General features: G+C 33.5%; 2 protein-coding genes across 2 annotated transcripts in view; both read right to left on the bottom strand.

Moving 5' to 3' along the window:
• The window catches only part of Smp_029160 (putative ribonuclease p/mrp subunit), a gene marked incomplete at its 5' end in the record, with an annotated part of 29,953 nt that extends 16,254 nt beyond the window's left edge, over positions 1-13,699 (bottom strand). Inside the window, 6 exons of the mRNA XM_018798999.1 lie at positions 427-527; positions 2,903-3,035; positions 7,787-7,964; positions 10,315-10,666; positions 12,593-12,715; positions 13,697-13,699. Coding sequence (XP_018650832.1) covers positions 427-527; positions 2,903-3,035; positions 7,787-7,964; positions 10,315-10,666; positions 12,593-12,715; positions 13,697-13,699 — 890 coding nt within the window. The remainder of the gene's footprint in view (positions 1-426; positions 528-2,902; positions 3,036-7,786; positions 7,965-10,314; positions 10,667-12,592; positions 12,716-13,696) is intronic.
• A 6,101-nt stretch (positions 13,700-19,800) lies between these two features.
• Positions 19,801-22,116, bottom strand: Smp_029150 (putative cytochrome c oxidase copper chaperone; the record flags this gene model as incomplete). The annotated part of the gene is made up of 3 exons (XM_018798998.1): positions 19,801-19,995; positions 21,645-21,827; positions 21,928-22,116. 3 exons carry the CDS (start codon positions 22,114-22,116, stop codon positions 19,801-19,803), a joined length of 567 nt encoding a protein of 188 aa, XP_018650831.1.
• Positions 22,117-22,467: the final 351 nt, after the last annotated feature.

Below are 22,467 nucleotides of genomic sequence, written 5' to 3'. Positions count from 1 at the left end.
CTAAATTTATTTCACTGGATTATACTCCTTGAATTATATCTTCAAACCTTAATCTTTCCGATTACTGCTTATACTCTTACTACTTCTGCCACTATGCGATTTGAATAGACAACTGCATCTCTGTGTTATGTGGTATGGCAACTCGAACTGATGTACGTACGTACGAAGTTCTACTTTGTGACTGATTGAGGAACAAGATTGAAACCGTATTAACTGTGAGAACTCATTACGTTATTCGCATATTGAATTTATGAAAAGTTAAATAATCTATGATCTCAAGATATTGAAAAGAAAATTCTTATCATCAAACTGGTGAGTTTGAACTTGTCAATCACAAAAAAAAGATCATAAAAAGGATGTCATTCCGTGAAAAATATTATTTAGCTTGAAATTGCATACATTAAATAAACAAGAGAATAAATTTACCGTAACTTTTGAAGTGGACAAATTGAATGCCAAACAAATGGCTTCAATGACGTGTCAACACCAATAATTCGAGCTTGAGGAAATCGATGGGAAAGCCAGTCCTATAAAAATGAAACAAAAACACAATATTCATTACATCAGTAGAATGATTCTTTCGGTATATGAGTATTCGGTGAAATAGACAGGGAATTGTTGATACAAAGAGATTTTAAAAATTATTTATTATTTTGTGAATCGAGTCTTCATTCTAGACAAGCTATTTGTTAAAATGATGATGGTCTTGATTCTGAGTTAGTTAATCATTGGTTGTATTTGATAAAATCTATCCTGTTGGGAGATTTGTTTTATGAGCATCATTAGCTTTTCTATATCGTGAATTTACACTCCCACACCTAAATAACCCATGATGATGAGTGTCTTTCGTTTTTTGTCAAAGGTCAGTTCATCAATAAGCTTTTCTGTTTTACTAGAATCAGTATTACAAATCAAAACATCTTCAATTCAGGATGTGATTTTTGAACGGGACAGAAGTCAAGAAATAAGATGAGATGTTTTTTGTATTCAATATTTCAAGAATTCAAAATTAAGAGTGTATTACTGTACTATCAAGCTATTTCACAAGGACACTAAGATTTACTGGAGAGGAAGTAGATGTTATAGTCAGGATAAAATTCAACTATCAGTGCTGATATTCATTCAATTGTAATACTGTTATGAAGATCAATAAACATTGATATGGTGTCCCAGAATGACTGGTTGAAATCCACTGAAAACAACTATATTAATTGTAGGATAATGAATCAAATCATTAATGAGTGAAATTACGAACCGCTTAAAACTATATTCTACTTTAGAGGTAATTCCAGTTTAAATGAGAAAAAAAATCATGCAAGTTACAATACGCTCATTACGAGGAAAGTGATGAAATATACACCCAAAGGAATCTGAACATATGAAGTTGTTTCATTGTCATGATATCACTAAATGTGTGAAAACACTACATTATTAGTTCCTGCATAGATGAACGAGTTTAGGCGGTTGCGAGTCAAAAAATTTATAAATACCACATTAATGTTTGCTTTTATACATTCGTTTGAAAATAAAGGACATATTTTATAACTACATCTTACTCGATCCCATATTTATTACACTAGTAATAATTTCAAACAATTGTAAAATATATCAGTACTACACATTACTATTGCTCAAAACAAAAGCTAACCTGTATAGGTTAATACCTCTACATTTTTGTTATATTCTAACGAAGAATAAATGAATGGTAACTGCTAGGAGTTATTTATGAACTATTGTTATATATATTCTTATTGGACAATTACCAAGTAACTAGACTATAAAGATATATTCGCATTCCCTTCATTTGACCCACTGACTACTATTATACAATTTATATTCTTAAGCTATTACCAATCTATTAGTTACAGTCTCTCACACAGCCACTTTCAGCTTGATCTTGTATCAATAATATTTTCTATTTTATGGAGTGATGTGGGCTGGTCTACCTGTATATTAACTACGAATATCTGATATATATACATGAGTCATGCAGTGGAAGCTGAGTTTGTGTTCTGGACTCAACAGGTAGGGCTATGAGAGAAGAACCAATAAGGACTCAGAGTTGATTTTGGGCTGCTCGTGCTGGCTAACGTGTGATTGGTTTGGGACGGGGCCAAGTCGTATATGTCGATGTTCTGATTGGCGATTTTGTTACGTGATAATTAACAGGGTAAAGACTCAACACATTCGATGTCCCGTTAACTGAGGTAATTCCGCAGACCAACCCTTCTAGTAGTACTATAAATTTACTTTAGAATATTTAAAAGTCAGAACACCAGTTGGTGGGACACTGTATCGTTAATAACTCATAAAATCAACAAGCACACAGGAGGTGTAAGTGAATGTATGCGCAAAAAATCGAAAAATCTATGCGTATTTTATGAGTGTAGGTAGGTTATTGATTTACAACCAGTGGAAGGATAGCTAAAGTTGAGGTGCAGACATGCGTTCAATCAGACTTACACACACATTTTTACATAGTAGGTTAGTTGTTTAAATTGCGACAAGTATGCAATAATTACTATACAAGCTTCCATTTACAATATAGAGGCCTTTTTAACATCTGTGTTCGACAGAGATAACAAAAACGTTTGTTTTTAAGGTAAATGTTTAATTCGGTGTGATAAATAAGCGTTAAATTGAAATGACAGATTCTGTGTGGAAATGTTTATATATATATATATATATATATATATATATATATATATATATATATATATCAGATCCAGTATGTGTTATATCCATACTCGAAGTATAGATATAATTAACATCAACGGACCGCATATAATTAGAAAGCAAAGATAATGAAAACCCGTGAGGCCAAGAGAGAGTAATAATGTGAATAATGTTAATAATACTAAAAGAAACCCTTTTGATATATACATTAATACACATTACTTACTCTAGGCCAACATTTTGTATACTGAGTAGGATTGTTGGTAAGCATTGAATCATGCTGTCTCCAAGTATAGAAAACACTGCCCAACATGCCGTTTACAAAAATGATATCAAAATCATAATTTTCGTTGATATCGCTATAGGTAAAAATAGAAAAATGGTAGAAAGAAAAATAGACAGAGAAAAGAAATCATAAGCAGGTTAGGCATGTCAAGAGTAAATAACTAAAATGTCAACAGAGAAATTCTATATTCAATTGTCAATACTAACTGAACAAACGAATGACAGAATTGTATCTTATTTCAAGTTCAGAACTCCTCTTTGCTGTAAACACGGAAATACATTTAAATCTTGTTACAACAAAACAGACGATGTTTTCCAAGTAGATATTTACGAATAAAAACGATCATTGCAACTATTTCCACTTAAACTAATTTGGAAAAGAAACATATAAGAGCGCATAGCCGCGCAAGTCTAATAAATCAATAAATTTCTGAATTCAAAGTTAGTAATTCGTTTTTTGAAAACCACATTTTCAAGTTTAATGCAGGTTTCAAAGGACAATTAAAAAAAATTAATTCACAGTCCTACTGTACGAAATTAAGATTGCCACAATCACTGCATCGACATACCGCATGATAGAACGAAATTAAAATTTATTGATTAAATGAGTCTTTTAGAATCATTATTGATTCTATGGTTACATTTTATTAGACTGTTGATATGATAATAATAATAATAATACTAACAGTAATAATAAGAAAGCCCAACGCTGTAGAGTAAACAGTATGTAAAAGCCTTGGAAGAAATTCAGTAGAAAAACGAATCTGTATAGTGTTTAAGAAGCAAAAATAAAAAACATATTGAGAATGTAGGCTAGAAGAAATTGACAGTTATTTATATTAGCCAGAGTAGTATTCAGTGAAGGGGAGTCTTAAAATATCAATCGTCAAATTCTATATAGACCCAGCAAACGCCTGAAGACGTTTTATACAATCAGCATTGAATAGGAAATTCTCGGAAACGAAGGATTACATGCCACGTTTGGATTACATTATTACCTATATCGTTGCTATGTTTGGTATATTTCCAGAAATTCCCTGAAGATCAAGGTCACACAAAGTTATAAATACACTTGACATTCTGTACGTAGTTAACCTTGGAGTAAAGTTCGTACTCAGATTTTACACATTTCTTTCGTTTGAGTTGTAGTGTAGGCGTAGTTCAAAGTTATAGGAAGTGGTTAGGTTAGCAATAAGCGTTCCAATAGCAGACTGATCATGAAACAGTTTATCGTATCGTTTTATAGTACTATTTTAGGGCGCTAGATAACGTTGAGGCTGATGATAACCATCTGTTGATCTGTCAAGTCTAAAAATTATGGCTAATGTTTGCCAGTATGTACACTAACGCAAAATGTCAGAACAGGTAAATTAAAGATGAGGGAAGTGTTAAGGGTCAGTCAGAATAATGTAAACGAAATATCTCATTTAAACATAAAATAAAGATATTTATTTAGCCTACATCTTGACTGTTTCACGACTTTTTTTGTAGTTGTTATCAGAAATAAGGTTTCAAGAAATTAGAAAAATAAACAGAATTGAACAGTGAACTAGTTAACACTAAGGATACAAGTTCATTATAGAATAAACCTTTTCGAAAATTTCAATAGAATTTATTTAGAATAGGAGTGAGATCTTTTTCTTTATAATCAACAAACGAGTTGTTGGAAAATTTATCAGTATGAAAATGTTAATTACATGGAAGAATCATTTTAATACAATCTCTTAATGTATAAGAACTTTCGTCTAAATTTGGTCGAATAGTTTCGCATTATTTGGGCGCCGAGTTGATGTGGGACATGAAAAAGGAAAAATATTTTATTTTTTGAGAAAATATCATTTTAGTGAATCGGTAAATCTTACCTGGATCACTGTAGAGAGCGAACTTATAGTGGAAGTATGTTGGATAAAATAAGTGATAACCACTAAGTTTTATATACAATTTGATTTTTTCAAATCGAAATTTATTAACCAGTTGTACTTAGGTCACTGTATTCGTCAGTATATTTTTCACAAGTGATCACAAGATACCACATGGAATGTACACTGCAGTAGCGCCTTTGAAAAAGTAAACCTGATATTTAGCGAATACGAATGTCGGTGATACAAATATTTTATTTATTTATTTGAACACATGAACATTGGTACAAGGGGACATCAAATACATATGCGCCACACAACAACGATGGGGCCAGTTATAGTTATCACTGGTTTGTGTGAGAGCTGTGATACTGCCTGGGTGCCCAAACGGAAGCAGGTGGTTCCCTTAGGAGGCAACATTCTGAGCCTCTGACCCGAAGGTCTAGTCCACGAAGCAGAGGAGCAAGGTTAGGAGATGCAGTACCATGGTATTCGGTGACAAACAATAGGTTCATACGCAATTTGTTCACTCAAAATCCTGGACCTAATGTGCACCATTGGTTTGGGACCAGGGGTTTCCATCTCCCCTAGGTGAACTTTCCGTGTCCACCAACCTGGTTAAAGCGCCGGACATTTGCTTTTCGCCCTCTCAATTTTGTAAACAACACTACCGCCTCGAGAAAGAAGTGGGCAGGGCTTCGCTGGCAGTGGCTGTATACGCGTGGCCATGTGAGAGCAATTCGAGAGGGAGAGTGAACCGTCTTCACCCTCGGCCGTACCAGGGCATTTGGGGACGGTGATATAAATAAATTACTTGTTACATCAAAACTAAGAAAATGTAAAGTGATTCAGTAAGGACTAACGGACCAAGGTCACAGTTAAGAGGAACTATGGTTGGAAATCTGAATTTGGCGTTAGCAGCTAGTAGTAATGATAAGCGGTCAAGTGAGTGAATGGTGGGGAAGATTTGTAGCTCAAGTGGGTGATTTTGATGGAGTTTTGTTCTCTGAGCTGGATGGTTTAGTCGTGAAGCTTTCATCGTCCTTCTGAACGACATCATCAGCACAAACCGTCCAGCTCAGAGAACAAAGCTCAATCAAGTGAGTGAATGCTATGTAGACCCATAAAGATGAATACTTATGAAGTTAATTGTTTTATTTTAAACATTCAGAATGTTTACTTTAACCCTGGACATTTTTATGGATCATGATGTCTATTCTTCAATCTTTGCAATTTGATCAACTTTCAACATTTTATTAAATTAAATATTGGTGGTAGTGTGGTTCACAGTACTTGTACGGACAGATATAAGTAGTACGTATTGGAAATTGAAGGTAGAATTCAAACGGATAGAAGTGGAAAATGGGGAGAGAAAGGAAAACGGAAAGCAATCAAAATAACAACAGAAATAAAAGAATGATGAAGTATGTAAAGGACAACTCAAGGAAGATGGGAAAATAGTGCATTTAATGTATTCTTTTCATATTTTACAAATACGGTGTGATTTCGCATAATATAACCATAACCAAATCTACGTTTGTTACAGTAGTTTAATTGGCTTAATAATAGGGTACAAGCCCTCCGTGACTGGACTTTCAATTTGGTGCAAAACCTCAATCCTTATTAACATAAATCTGATTGTTTCGTTAGTACAGTATACTATTACTAATATCACTCTTAAGAAATAAATACTGAATGAAAACAATTTTAACAGCAGAAAAAACGTTTTCATATTATTCGAATCAAAATGTTTACGAGAAAAATAAAAATGTTGATCAGATGAAAAACTTATTGATTGATAACTAGAATCATGTGTATAAAGGAAGTATATAACATTTCGGTGAAGTAAGCTGACAAATATTTACATAGTATAACCACCAATACATATATGGGGTAAAACTATGCAGCAATCGGATCATACTTAGCCATATCATATCCAATAATGAGAACATACAAATAAAAAATGTACACAATAGATGGAATTGTACAACAAAAGTGTACATTAGTCGTTAAATAGGCCTAATAAGGGAAGTAAACATGTGATGTGTGTGTTTGTGTGAAAAACGTAAAAGAATATTATAAGAACAAACTTATTTTAATAAAACAACATCGTAATTTAGGGGAAAATGTGCAAACATATATTGGTCCTGATAGAATGGAGATTGTAGAATCAAACTTGGAAGAAATTATTAGCCGAAATAAAGAGATAGATACTAACCGAAGTAAGCTCGGTAATATTTATGATCTATTAGTAATGATTCGGCAAGTTATACTCCTAAAATCATCGATTTTAAATTGTGTTTATTATTAGTTCATCAGTCAGGTACATATTCGTTTACTTGGTTTTGAGTCACAAACTGCATTGATCAATTAGGTGAATCATTATGTTTGAAATGATTTTGTAATTGAATGGCATAGTGTTATTGTGGTGTGTGCTACTAATGTCGACAGATATAAGTAACATGTATCACCAATCGAAAGTGAAATGTCTACAGGCAGAAGGTTAAGAAGATCGAAGAAAAAAGAACGAGAACAAAGAGTGATTGGTGTGGAAACGAAAGAACAGTCAAGTTTGAGACAATTAGTCGATATTTTGTAGATGAAGAATTTACTGTATGGTTCTCAGATTTTACAAAAAGATTCTGTAATTTTGTGTTCAAATACATTTGATTATCTCCACTGGTGTTCTCATTCACTATATTATATTTGTGAATAAATAAGCCGTCATTCAATTTCACATTCCTATGTAATGATAACAGACGGTGTAATAAAAACAATACACAGAATATATATATGATATTCATCACAGATTGACTTCAGTTAAGGTAAATAAAATGAGGTCAATAAGTGACAAATACCGGGTACTAATGAAGTAAAATAAATCTTTACCAAACTCCTCCAACAAAACTATACAGAATAATTAAATACAACAATCAAACAAGATAAACATTTTTATGTAAACTCACTTTGAATCATTTAGATTATAAACATCTGGACAGTAGATAGGATATGAATTAAGAGAATCAGAACATGAACCGTCAGTTATTTTAGAATGAATTTTTAAATTATGATCAATCTTGGAACCAAAAAGATTTAAATGCAAACTTGCAGAAACTTTCCAGAGGCTGATTAATTTATTGATATCTGATAAAAGTAACAAGAAGATATGTTCTTGGTTAATGAATTGCAAGGATATGTAATTCTTGGTTTGTGATACTGTTCTATCAGGAATGGACTAATTTTACCTAAGTATTGTTTCATAAACATACATATTTTGCACAAAAGAATTTAATAGTCTAAATGATAACAAATAAATAAGATTGTCATTGAATTAAAAAAAAACATCTGAATACAGTTATGTCATACGTAGTATATAATTTTTATTGGCATTTAAAAGGTAATGTGAAAAGTGTTTGTTTCCAATATCTCAAGGTAACAGCCACATTTCTACAACAATCCTCGTGTTTACTAGCAATATATTTATGTTATCCACTAATCTATAGTTCATTTTTAACTTGAGGGGTTTTAAATAAACAATGCTGAGTAGATAAAGCTAGAGAGAAACAACTACTTAATAATTTCTGGTTTTCTATGGTTCACCAATTGGTGCCAGTAGTTCGTAATGAGAAGGGAACTTCATGCACAATCTGTTCAAGATTGCTTTAGTGATATACTGAGGAAAGTATTAGTAAGACCTATCATCCACTGGGTGGGTAAATGATATTCAGTTACCGATATAAACAGTTTTTGATAAATGAACTTAATTAAGCCATTCACAATGGGGTTTGACAGATAATCTTTAAATGAATTTCAAAGTCTTTAATGAATTCAAGATATATATGTTTTTATTCCTATCATCTAAATGGATTCGTATAGATTAAATAAGGGAGAATATTGCTCTGAAAGTATCATGTAGTATGTAAACATCCTTGTTCATACAACGTACTAACTTGTACCTTCAACATGATGCACATAATTCACAGAGGTTACTATCAAATGCGAGGATGGAATCATACATTAAATAAGTTTATGAGGATGAGAAATTCAACTGGAAAAAGAAACACCTAACGCTCAGTTGCTTGTGAAAAAATCAACACTGAAACGCGGGTAAACGCAGCTAACTAGCCACAAATAGAACGAAACGAGAGTCTTGGATTGTACCGTTAAACACATACATCAATTCTATAGGAAATTTTGACTCATAAAAACTAAGATTTACTATTTGCTAACACGTTTTTATCAAGAACGATAAGAAGATCATGGAAAATGTTCCCCCAGTTTTACAATAAAGATGGACAAGAAGTAAAAGGTATTGCTGAAGAATAAAAAAGCCTTAACAAAGTAAACAAAATGTTCATAAATCCATAAGTCGCTGACAAGTGGACTGAGCCATGTTGGTAGATGTAGAATACCTGGTTGGGATCCCCAAGATGATAGCAACTGATGGTTAGAGACCTTGAATGACATGGCTCAAAATCGTTTGCAATGGCTAAGGTGCATCCACTCTTTGTGTTCTCCCGAATTCTAATCTTCTGAATTCTTCATGTCTCTATCTTTTTTCTCTTTCCAAATTTATTTCACTGGATTATACTCCTTCAATAACATCTTCAAACCCCAATCTTTCACATTAATGCTTGTACTCTTAATACTTCTACCACTATGGGATTTGAATAGACAACTGCATCTCTGTGTTAATGTGGTATGGCAACTTGAACTGATGTACGTACGTACGAAGTTCTACGTTGTGACTGACTGACTGAATAGAACTGATTGATTTTACTTCTACACAAAACACAGTCCTTAACTGGATAGATAACTGATAATTTTTTAAATGTGAAAATGAAAAAAAACATTGTGCACAATAACATAAAAATCCACATTTCACATTTGAAACTGTGAGTAAACAAGTCAATAAAGAAATACTCGTATTTACGCTGTGTATTTATGAAATATAATCATAACTGATTGTGTGACGCATAAACATTCGACTTAATGTAAACAATCACTGTCGATTGATCAATATAACTTAGCACATAAATTATTCTTCATTTGAATCGATTCGATTACAAGATTAACACGATTTCAATGTTGTTCACTTAAATAGTTGACCTATTTACATACAAAAACTAACAACACTAAAATGTTCACCATTATTTATTGTTACTTAAAAATTTTTGAAACAACAGTAAACCTAGGTAAAGTTGGGTGATTTTGAGGAAACTATTTGTATATTGTGACTTAAAGCTGAAAAGCAGTTTACAACCAATGAACACTACATAGCTATTGTAATTTACAAAATAGAGAATTATGAGTGTGTAATGCTGTGATGTCCCAAATTATGACAATGAAAAATGTTCAGTGCTGCTACCTGACTTTATCTCACTCACTCTTTCTAGGTGATATTATTTTGTGACGAACTTAATCTTCAAAATAAAGAAAACTTATTATGTAACAACAAATGAAAGAAAACACATTAACATGATACTTCATTTACCTTCATAATTGTTTAAAACAGAACTTGATGGATGCTGCGAAATGTTAGCTAAAAAATTAGCAACTAAAAGATGAATAGGATATTCTAGATGAACAGCAGGCAAGTTATTTACTTTTGCAAATGATGAATCCGTATTATTGTTACTGTTATCACTACAATAATATGATTCATTTGTCCATTGGTCCATATTAAATAAGAGTTGATTCACTGATGGTGAAGAATGATGTTTATCAATAAGTGATGTATTATTATTATCCGAATTGTTTAATGCTGAAAGACTGATTAAACAAAGCCAGTTGATTAGGCGTTCAAAATTTTCACATAGGAATAAGTGATCCAAATACCTAGGATCCTGAGATGATTACAATAATTAAAAGAAAATGGAATAAGAGGAAATTGAATGTCGAGAAAAAGACGTGAGATTGTGAACTATAAGATAAAATGACAACTTTAAGAATACATAACAAGAATTATTCATATGACTATGATATGTAATTTATTCAAAGTGCTCCAAAAGCACAAACTCAAGTAAACATGAATGAATAGAAATGACGACAAAAAATCGATATCTCTGGGCTAAAACTAAACATAGAGAACAGGTGGTAAATAGAAAAATTGAACAGTAACAAAAACATATACAACTGACATGAATAGTTTTCTTTACTTTTTCTGCTGAAACTATACCTGATTTCAGAATAGCGAAGGAATTCATTTGTTATTGAGATGGTTCAATGAGTCAATATTCACAATGCTAACAATCTAATAAAATCAAGTGACATATAAATGTAGAATAGATGGAATATGGCTAGCAGTGGAATCTAAGACGCACGTTTCGTCCTGTCTGAGACTCGTCAGCTGGAGGTACATGCACCCAAAGATCTTGAAGTAAACAACTAATTTGCAACCTCGACTTCAATAACATGAACAAAAACATCGATATCCCCTTTTCTCCTGCCCCGCTAACTAGAGTAAGAAGTTCGGTTTCTTAACAAAAGCTTTGTTGATGGTGATTGAGAATTGAAAATACATTTAAGTTAATGGGTTATATATTAATTATGATTTATGAACTGAATATTAGTGAAAATTCACTGAAGCACTGTGACGACGAAAAGGTGTTCAAAGTTGACCTTACACTTGAAATCGATATTGTTCTTCCTCATAGGTTGTATCTGGTGTTTCTACATCTTTAATACACATGCCCGGCACTTCCACACTGCAACAGTCAGTTGCCATACTTGCCCACAAATGCCCTGGTATGGCCGAGAGTGGGGAGGGCCTGTCCTCTCCCACGAAGTGCTCTCACATGGCCACGCGTATACAGCCTCTCCCAGGGAAGTCCTACTCACTGCCTTCTCATGGCGGGGGTGTTGTTTACCAAATTGAGAGGACGAAAAGCGAATGTCCGGCACTTTACCCGGTTGGTGGACACGGAAAGTTCACCTAGGGGAGTTGGAAAACCCTGATTCAAAACCAATGGTGAACAAGGGTTTCAGGATACTGAGGGGACAAATGGCGTATGAACCAATCGTTGGTCACCGGCTACCATGGGACTGCATCTCCTTAAGATGCTCCACTGTCTTGTGGATCAGACCTTTAGGTCGAAGGCTCGGGGTGTGGCCCCCTAAGAAAACCACCTGCTTCAGTTTGGGCACCTGGGCAGTATCACAGCCCTCACACAAATCAAATAAGATTTGTGCGGCGCATATATATCTGGTGCCCCTTTGTACCAATATTTATGTTTAAATAAATAAATAAAATAAATATACATAAAAAGGATTGTTATGCAGAAACTGAATGAATATGCCTATGTTAACGGAATGATTACTCTTCAGACTAGCTCCCATCAAGCAATGATATCATCGTTAAGATCACATAGTGTATGGTATCATAGAGAAATGAAAAATAACCTGGAAGGCATATGTTTGTAACACAGCAAATTTAGGATACTCTTGAGAAAATATTATTTTCTTTCAAATAATAAAAACTAGGACAATCACTTATTGGACATTATCCTGGTTTAAAAATTACTATGACGAAATAGTATTGGCCACCTCCATTACGTAACGCTCAATAGCTAAGTATTTTATTAGGGCTAGATACATATTAGCGGTTGAAATTCTAATGGTGAAAACACTCCATCGAAAGAACCCACTCACTGATGTAAAAGTTATTTATCACTATTCATCTTATAGGGGTAACCGAGCTGTGGACAAACGAAATATTTTCAAAATATGTATAAGCTGAACCAAAAAATAAATACATCTTATCAAGAGCTTACCTTACTGTATGAAATCAAAAGATGCAATATGTAATCTGTAGTGAGTTTTGGATCTTTGCTGAAAGACAATAAACGACTTCGTTTACGAGAAGTACGATAAATATTACTGGTAGTTATTCCAGCCTAAAATTATTAAGTAGTAAAATTCAATGCAAGAAATATGGTGCAAATTTAATAACAGGAGAAATATAAAGTCAAGTGTTAAAAAACGTCCAATTCAGACCTTTAGCGATGCCAGAACTTTATCAGTCTTGACAGTAAATAAAAGATACGGAAATCATTAAACCCTGTGAAGTCAAATATCACTCTACTGGTGACAATAATTTTCATTCATTCCAATTGATCTTTAAATATATTGTGGGTGAACAAAAACGCTACGCTGTAAGCACTTTGACAGTTCAAGGATGTGATATTTCAGTGTATTAATCTATCGATCTATCTATCTTAAAGAGAAAAGTCATGTTCAATTTCTTATTCTCCTATGGTCCTAACGCCCGTTCGAACTTTACAAACTGCAAGTGCTAGTTACTACCTTTTTTTAAGTAGATAGTTGTCTTCAGCTTTTATTTAATAGAATATTACTTCTTGTGATTTCAGAAACTTTCGCAGTGGTGGTATCTAGGATATATCTATAGCTCTATTTATTACTGGTCAGCTACATGTACCTAGAACCCAGCGTGCACTGACGTTTAAATTAAGACCACAATCTCATATCTTTATCATTTTAAACAAAGAGATCATTCAAGTAGTTTGAAACAAACAGTTTCCGAAAATGAAAATAAATACTATTCCTACTTTTTTAAGAGTGAATCATCATAAAAGTCACTTAGCACGTGAACAAATAAATCATAGTAATAAAGTTATAATAATAGTAATAGTAATAATAATGATAACAATAACAATGAACAGTAGTAATTACCTTCACACTTAAATCACATATCATTTGATAAAAAAAACTCAATTCATCTGAACGAGTGGTCTTATTGAATTCACTATATTGATTTGTTGAAGTGACATCGTCAGCAACGGTAGACACAGCAGTAGCAACATTATCATCGTCATTATACTTTACATAATGAATTAAATTATACAGTGCATTCATACCATTGCGAATTATGACACCGCCTTTCAAAATTGACAAAGATGACTATCCCGTATTGATGGAAGTTGGGGGGAGGGAGTGAAGAACAAAATTTAAAGAGAAGTATATCATGAATACTAGTAAAACTACATGAAATCAAAACACTGATGACCTGATGATATAATTCAAAGACATTGGTTATCACTTATCTAAAAGCAAAAACATCCACTTTAATATTTGCATAATTATAAAATCGATGACACAAAAATTTAAGCCGGCCATTATATTGATCACTATTAGCGACCACTTCCAATGACAGTGAAATACAAAATGCTATACAATCAATCTTTAAACAGAAACACGGTTTGCTGACATTAATTTAATAAAATTAATGAATTTCACAATTAATGAAATCATGTTATTTCCAGCAGTTATTTTTGATATTATGAATGGGCAATATTTAAAGTTCAATCACCCAGTCACACAGAACAAAGACTATTGCGCAAAGTGTACACTGTTGTAAGTTGTTTCACCCGATTCGACGATGAGAGATAATACAAATCCGAAAAAGACGTTGCATACAATTTGATTGTTTTGAAATCGATGAAAGATCAAGATAAGATTCGGACCTGATTTTTTCAGTTGAACAACTAGTGATTGTATTATTAAACTCCAGTAGTTACAATTCCAATGAATAAATATCTTAGAAAACCAGATTTCCTTATGGGTATGACAAGAGAATTTTCGTACAAACCATGGATTCACATGTTAAATACAACTCAGTGATGAATAGAAAGGTAAACATTAGCGGTGCTGAAGGCGTGTGATCAGTCGACACCTTTATGTCCCTAGTATTGCTAAAACATATATCTACTTTAGGTATCCTGAAAGGAAAATTGGATTAGTGTTAATGGTCTCATCAGCCTGGAAACATGAACATACATTCTAGCGACTAACTTTTCGGTATCAGTAACACATGTGCATCCAAAATTTCACAATGAGCACTGGAAATCTGTGGAACCGGCTAGAATGAATAATTTTTAAGCCTGAAAATCCTTAATACATCCTTAAAGATTTGTAGGTCTCCAACCAAGCTGTATACTATGGTAGGATCTGAGGGATCACGTATTAATTCAATAGGGTTCAAACCCAATCACAGAGTTGAGACAACGGCTGCACAGAATCTATTTTACTATGTAATAGAAAAATTTCCACATGTAGATGACATACAAGTTAAAAGAAATCTTACTAGATTTTGTTCGGAAGAATAATTGTTATAAGGTGTAGAAATTTCTGATTCATCACAATGCTCATACTTCCTTTTCTTATTATCAATAGTATTATGAATGTCTGAATCTCGTCTGGAAAACAATCGTGCTTTTGCAAATACATATGCACTGGAAGTAAAAAAATGAACGCAGGTAGTGATTTTATTTCCATTATTACAAATTACATCGAACGTGGGAGATAAGTTAGATTTACGATTTTATGTCATTCAACTCAACGTCTGAACGGCTTATTTGTTTCAAGAACATTCAGTATATACGTATGATTTCTACTTTTGAAACAAGTGCGGTAAAACTAAAAAACCTGGAATTTTGTTATCCCTTCACTCTACACAGTTAAGTGTAAACAAATTACTACAAGTGAGTTACGTTATATGTTAATGAGACAGTATCCCAAAAACAGTGTGGGAAACAACTGAATCAAAGCAGGACTGAAAAGATGCCTTCCTATGGCCCAATTGGTTTTACTATAGAATACCAAATGTTTACTATACCATTAAAAAGTAGGTCAATATACTTTCAATATCACTTCCAATAGGATCTGTGTATTGACACGTACCTGGGGTAACAAGTTTATCGGAAGGATAGAGAGAAAGGATTCTACTAGATTGTCTGAACATGTTCCTATGACAAAATATCTGAGAGGTAGTAAAATCTTTACAAGTGCAATTACCAGATGTCTTTTCGACAAAGGACATAAAGTGGATATACGTAGTACATCCTAAACAACTCACAGACAACGACACTAATTTTATTCCATTTTGTGGAGACAATCTCGATCAAAGCGTTCCCAAACTAATTTATGTATACAGAACGAAAGTGTGATAAACCCTTCCCTTCCACAGTAACTGAGTGTTCATTAAATAACCTTTTTATTGTTCACGTAATTATTTGATTATTTCTAATCACGTTTAATAAGTATGCAACTGTTTATTAATTTCATTATGCTTATGTAACGCCCTGTTATCTTCATTATGATTACTAGTAACTACATCATCCATTTAACCATGAATTATTACTTTCCGGCACATAAATGTACATCAACTTTAAGTTTATCCACAAATTTTGTGTCATATTCAGGGAAATATGACAAGGACATTAGACGCCCGTAAATCCAGTCCTTTACAATTTTTGTCAAGTAAAACAATGTTAAAAATACTATAAAGAATCCCATACTACGCGACGAGTTTCGGGGGAAAATTAAATCGTATTTTATGCTTGATGTCGATGTAACGACGTTATTCACAATTAAAATTGTTAGCATTGTTTTCGAGTCACTTCAGTTATGTTCTGAAAACCGACCAAAGATATAACGGCTAAAGAATATATATATACCTGAATTACGTTGCCCGATGTTTTTACTGATAATTAGGAAAAAACCTACTTACAAAATCATACCATTCTCTTGTAAAAAAAAGGAATATGCTAATTATAACTTGAATGTTTTAACGTAAAGAAAGGACACGATCTAAGACGCATGATTCTGATTCCGGTTGTCGTCATAATAACTTAATAGTTATTTCAGTTGCAACGACTAATTTCAAAACAAAAATAACTTAACAAATATAACAAGTTCAGACTATATTCATCAGTGATAAAGTAGAATAGAAAAGAAATTATTACTAACGATAAATACGCTTCTTACCTCCATATTATACATAATGTTGATGTTGCTTTAACTGCTGTCAACACAAAGAAAAAGTTAAGTATGAGAGAAGAAATAATTTAAAAGAAAATAACATTATGCACCATTTTATACCCTGTTTTTGTAGAAATTAATCTAAAACCATACAATGATAAATTATACAAAACCCCAGGTTATTTTAACCTTGTTAAACTTCAGGAACCATTTATTCTTTAGAAAAGTAATTGCTAAAAATTACTGTAAATTACGCTATTAAGTGCATAGCTATGCGATTAAAGACTACCTATTGATATAAAATAACTAACCGAATAAGCATATTTGAGTAAATGACCCAAGATCAGAGATAAATATGTAGGTTGACATAGGTGTCCACATCAAAAATAGTATCCGCTAAAGCACATCATAATGCACCGGACAAATAACACCGGATCATTCGCTAGTCTGTTATCTACTAACCATGAACTAAAATGTAGTTATATCCTGAAGGTCACTCTGTCCTGATTGGCTTAGCAAGAGGTAACGAATAATCTTGTAAAGAACAATCAACACACAGATTACTATCAATAAACCAATCGCAAATAAGTGTTTTTATGACAGACTTAAGAGTTTACATCAGTTGACGTGAAAACAGCAAATCACATGACGTTGACTTTAAGTATGTTGAAACACATATAGCAGTGAAGCGTTCCAGTTATTTTCAGTATTAGTAAGCATTTTTATCTGCATCAGGTTTCTGTTGGATTTAAATGTCATTCAGTGATAATACAAAGTGAGAATAAAAGTTGAAAAGAAAACGTTAATAATTATTTGCACCCATAGTGTAAATAAATGTTTTCAGGTCGGTGTGAACTTACAATGTGCGAATAAATGTAGTAAACGCAAGTTGTTAATCATTTTACTTGCTTGACCAGTCATTTTAATCTAAGCAAATGAGTCAGAAGTTAAATCAAATCTTGAATGTGGTGAGATTGATTGGTATTTGTAAATGGATACGAACGACAAAACAAGGTAGATATGCATTTACATAACAAATATCAAGTGTACAACATATTGGCGTTGTCTACTTAAAAACGCTGAAATGTGACTATTAATGGTAATAAGGATAGTAGAAATGTATAACTGGTCATCTCATAGAGTCGTTTTCTCTAGTAGAAGCCGGGTATTGTACCATGCCAAAAGTGAACTCTGAGCTCCGATTAGGTAAGTTTTGGTAAAGCCATTAGCTGACTTTGGTTTGAAGCAATATATTTCTATTTAAAAGATGACACAAAACGACAGATTCAATCTCATAGTTAATAATAAAACAACCCGACCACTTATCAAAATAATAAAAGATCAAAGCAACTGTAATCTATTATGCATTGATAAACATTAGTTTACTGTCTAAAAAGACGTGTTTACACAAAATATTTATTCTAGGGTAACATTAACATTACGACACCTTCAAACCTTATATTTGTACTTACCAGTTATTAGACTCGGCATTCTAAATAACTCACTTCTATTTAGTCTGTAAAACAAAAGCGATAAGAACAAACTGTTAACAGGTAGAAGTAAGGATGTAAGACTGCAGGAGATATGGATAATTGATGAGTGACTCTATCTAGCTCCTCATAAATAGAATCGATACAATTAGCCCATAGTATGGAAGTGCCATTTGCCCGTAAATTAAATTGAAATGAAAAAGTTATTGTTACTCTATAGGTCGGTTTTGATAGAAATTTGTCTTATTCGGTTCGCTAAATGAACAAAAACGTGCTTCTAGCAGTTATTTATCATTTGAAAATCAAACACATGAAGGAATACTTGTCAGCTTCAGAGAAGCAGCTGCGTGCTTGTATGCAGTAATGTATGTATGTAACTTGGAAAATCAAACACAAAAATGCCTACAGAGATCACATTGACTTAAAATCTGGTAATTGCTGAATATAACTCATATCAAGTTTGTAAGACTAGGAAATTCCCATAGAAGCTAATGAAAAATCCAAACCAAACAGTCAAGGTACCCAGTATACAGTTTGTGAGCGGTTATGTTTATAAAACCTTACGATCAAGTATGCGGCTGTGGAGATTGCTTAATTTCATTGAAATCATGGACCGATCTAAGCTAGACTATTACTGAAAACCTGAAAGCATTAGATAACTGTTTCCTTCTGTTATGGGAATTCCTGAGTTTGATTTACCCTAGCACGGTTGTGGATGAGCACTCTTGAGAAGTCCTATGCTAGGACGGGACGGCCATTTAGCGCTTTTAGGTTTACAATAGTGGTCTAGCTAAGATTGGTTCATGATTTCAATGATATATTTAGACTTCTGAATACTGATGAGGCGGAACTTGGAGTCAAAATCTTTACCTCAGCCTTAAAGGTTATGGCCAAAATACTGACATACTTGGTATGGGTATCAAATAAGATATTAGAAGAAACATGAAGATTAAATAGATCACCAGTTACAATTTTATTGGATAATTCAGCAAAGATAACGTTCATTGGGTATAGATTTACTATTTTAAATGCACATACTATTCTAGTTGACTAATTTCTTGTTTTCAAACACTAGAATTTCCAGGGCATATATGTATGAAATAACACAACCGTTTCACGTCTTTATTAATTTTCTCGAGTATTCGAACACAATAAAAAAAAGATTCGCTAAAAAGTAAAATACACAATGAATTACTTCTGGTAATTTTGTTCTTGTCTTCCCAACTTCTTTATGGTCGAATAGTTGTTTATTAATCGCCTCAAACGAAATGAACCTAACAAGTGTGTGGACAGTTACATACTCCCAATTGTCAGAATTAGAATTGTTACAATATATTGGTCCATAACTATTACTGTTAATACTCACTTATTTTTTTGAGACGCAAAAGTTAAGTTGACCAATAAAGATGGAGCAAATAAGTAACTGCTTAATGTTATTTTCATACAGAAGATTGAAAAGTGCACATATTCAGCCTTTAACACATTGAACCAATAGGTGACAAGAATTGTTGTGCAGTAAAAAGTGTTTAACATAAAATTACAATAAATAAAAGTCCTCAAAATAATCGAGTAAATAACGGTAGTTATTCAGGTCTACTAATCACAAGCATTAGATCAATAAAACAAAAACTTGGATAAAACCGTATTTATTTTTATTTGAATACAATAACAGTAAACATTTGCATTATTGTTCAGTAACTGACGAATATGAATTATGCTTCCATTGGTTGAATGTAAAACTGATCAAATTGAGCTGTCATTTGGATAGCTTGTGAATATAAATCGCTGTCAAACTTTGCACTTGCTTCCTGAGAGAAAACGACCGGTTCCGCTGTAGCATTGATTTCTGTACCTTGCACATTGCTTACGCGACCTTGAACTTCTATAACTCGATTTTCTGGAGAAGCCTATACACGAAGAAAAATTCAAAAGTAAAGGATGACATATGATTTTCAATTACCTCAAACAAGTCAAACTGACCATAATGAAAAGATTTATGACTATTTAGTAACAATAGTTGCAATCAACTAAAACCATTTTATATACAGGGAACCTGTACATTGCGATTAACCATATAAGACATATTTGATCTGTAAAGTTAACCGTTTATTACTATAGTAACTTAATCTTCAAACCGAAGACAACAGAAGACTTGCTTACCATTTGGAATTTAATAATTGGTTACCTGATATTTTTGACAATGAAAAATAGGTCAAGTAATTAGCAAATTTAATAACAGTGAATTGATGACAATAGAACGAGAAAGTGAGAATAAGAAATGGGATAATCAAAATGGGTACAATCCAGAAGATTTGTTTACTTGATATGAGTTTTTGTATTTGAAGATAGTAGTCATATGTCATGAACTACATCTGAAGTATTACACTGTAAACAGTATTACATGTTAGTGTACATCAAATAAAATAAACATGGAACTGTGCTCTAGTATACTGCCCCAGTTCTAACAACTGTAATAGGTTTTTTTCGTTTAACAGGATCACTAAGACAGTTGTTATGAAATAAAATATGCTACTGAGACAAGATCAATAAATAAATGTTTGTTTGCGATAATTTCATTTTCAAAAAGTGTAAAACCGGATATGATAAGATTTTATTTATTATTTATTTATTTAAACACATATATATTGGTACAAAAGGGCACCAGGTACATATGCGCCACACTATTTGTGTGTGTGGGCTGTGATACTGCCCGGGTGCCCAAACCGAAGCAGGTGGTTTTCTTAGGGGGCCACACCCCGAGCCTTTGACCAAAAGGTCTGATCCACAAGGCAGTGGAGCATCGTGAGGAGATGCAGTCCCATGGTAGCCGTTGACCAATGACAGGTTCGTCCGCCATTCGTTCCATCAGGATACTGGAGCCCATGTGCACCATTGGTTTGGAATCAGGGTTTTCCAACTCCCCTAGGTGGACCCTCCGTGTCCACCAACCCGGTTAAAGCGCCGGACATTCGCTTTTCGTCCTCTCACTTTCGTAAACAACACCCCCGCCACGAGAAGGCAGTGAGTAGGACTTCCCTGGCAGAGGCTATATATTCGCTGGCCATGTGAGAGCATTTCGAGAGGGAGAGTAGACTCTCCCCACTCTCGGCCGTACCAGGGCATTTGGGGGCATGTAGTGAACAAGATTGTTCGTCATCATGCATATAGCAAATATATCAGTTAATCAGTTTACCACTTAATCCAGATAGACAATAAACTGGAAAAAAAAACCAAAACGATGCAATATGAGGTATTATTTGTTATTATTAATCAACTAACAAGCTGGCTGTGAAATATATCCTGTGTTTATGTATGGAAGAACCACAAAGTGAGTAACGCTGAGATAGAGCGTAGAATCCCATGTAGATGTGGTAAATTATTATGTCAGACAATAGTAACCCGTTAATTGCACATATTCGGTCCGTGAAATTAACGGGTACTTAATTTGTCAAAATACTCCAGTAAAGGCTAAACTACAGAAGCTAACCATCAGTACGATTTAAATGTACGGATTCAGTTTTTAAGAAGCATGAGTTTAAAAATAACATAAGAATACCTGGAGAGGCGAGAGAAGATTGCAATCGATTTCCCGCCCATCTGCACAGCGTATATGTATTCTTTGTCCTGAAGGGGCAACACGAAGAGCAGTCCCAACTATACATACATCGCGACCTACTAGATTAGGAAGCATTGAACCCGTAACACGGAATCGAGCTATGGGCTTTTGATCAGCAGAATCCTAAAACGAAATGTAGCTAGTAACAAAAAAACTAGAGCCAGCGAACAGAAAGAAGAAATCATGAAGTAATTGTATTTCAAGAGATCTGATTACACTACACAGCAAAACCAAGTTTTCTCAAACATTCTTTATGCTCCATGATCACATCTGCACACTTTTCCTCACCATACATCAGGACGCACTGATCACGCTTGAGACGTGTTTCTGGACATGCACAACAGGGTTTAAGAGGTTTTCCTTCGTTGTCCAAAGGTATTTTTGAAGCAGACTGACTGTTCAGTTTCTCCATGCTCGATGACATTGTTTGAGAAAGCCTACATTGATTAAAATAAAGTGGGAAGGTCGTCTAAATACATGAACATTTGAACAGTGAGAGACCAATACACCCGAAACTGAAGGTTGGGACCGAAATAACGTACCAGTGAATAGTGTTCAAGAATATAAGCGGTATATTCACATCGACACTAAAATCCCAAAACATGATTGGAGAATATTTTAAGGAAAACTGTCAACGAATATTCTTTTTTATTTTCGTTTCTGTTTCGATGTTCCCAACGTGATTTGGCATTTTGAACTGTAAGGTGGTGGTTGCCCCCAAATGCCCTGGGACGGCCGAGAGTAAAGAGGGCCCGCCCTCTCT

This window comes from Schistosoma mansoni, chromosome 3 (assembly GCF_000237925.1).
Source record: "Schistosoma mansoni strain Puerto Rico chromosome 3, complete genome".
Classification (NCBI taxonomy): domain Eukaryota; kingdom Metazoa; phylum Platyhelminthes; class Trematoda; order Strigeidida; family Schistosomatidae; genus Schistosoma; species Schistosoma mansoni.
The sequence above is the reverse complement of the archived record's forward strand: the minus strand, read 5'-3'. Positions and strand labels throughout refer to the sequence as shown.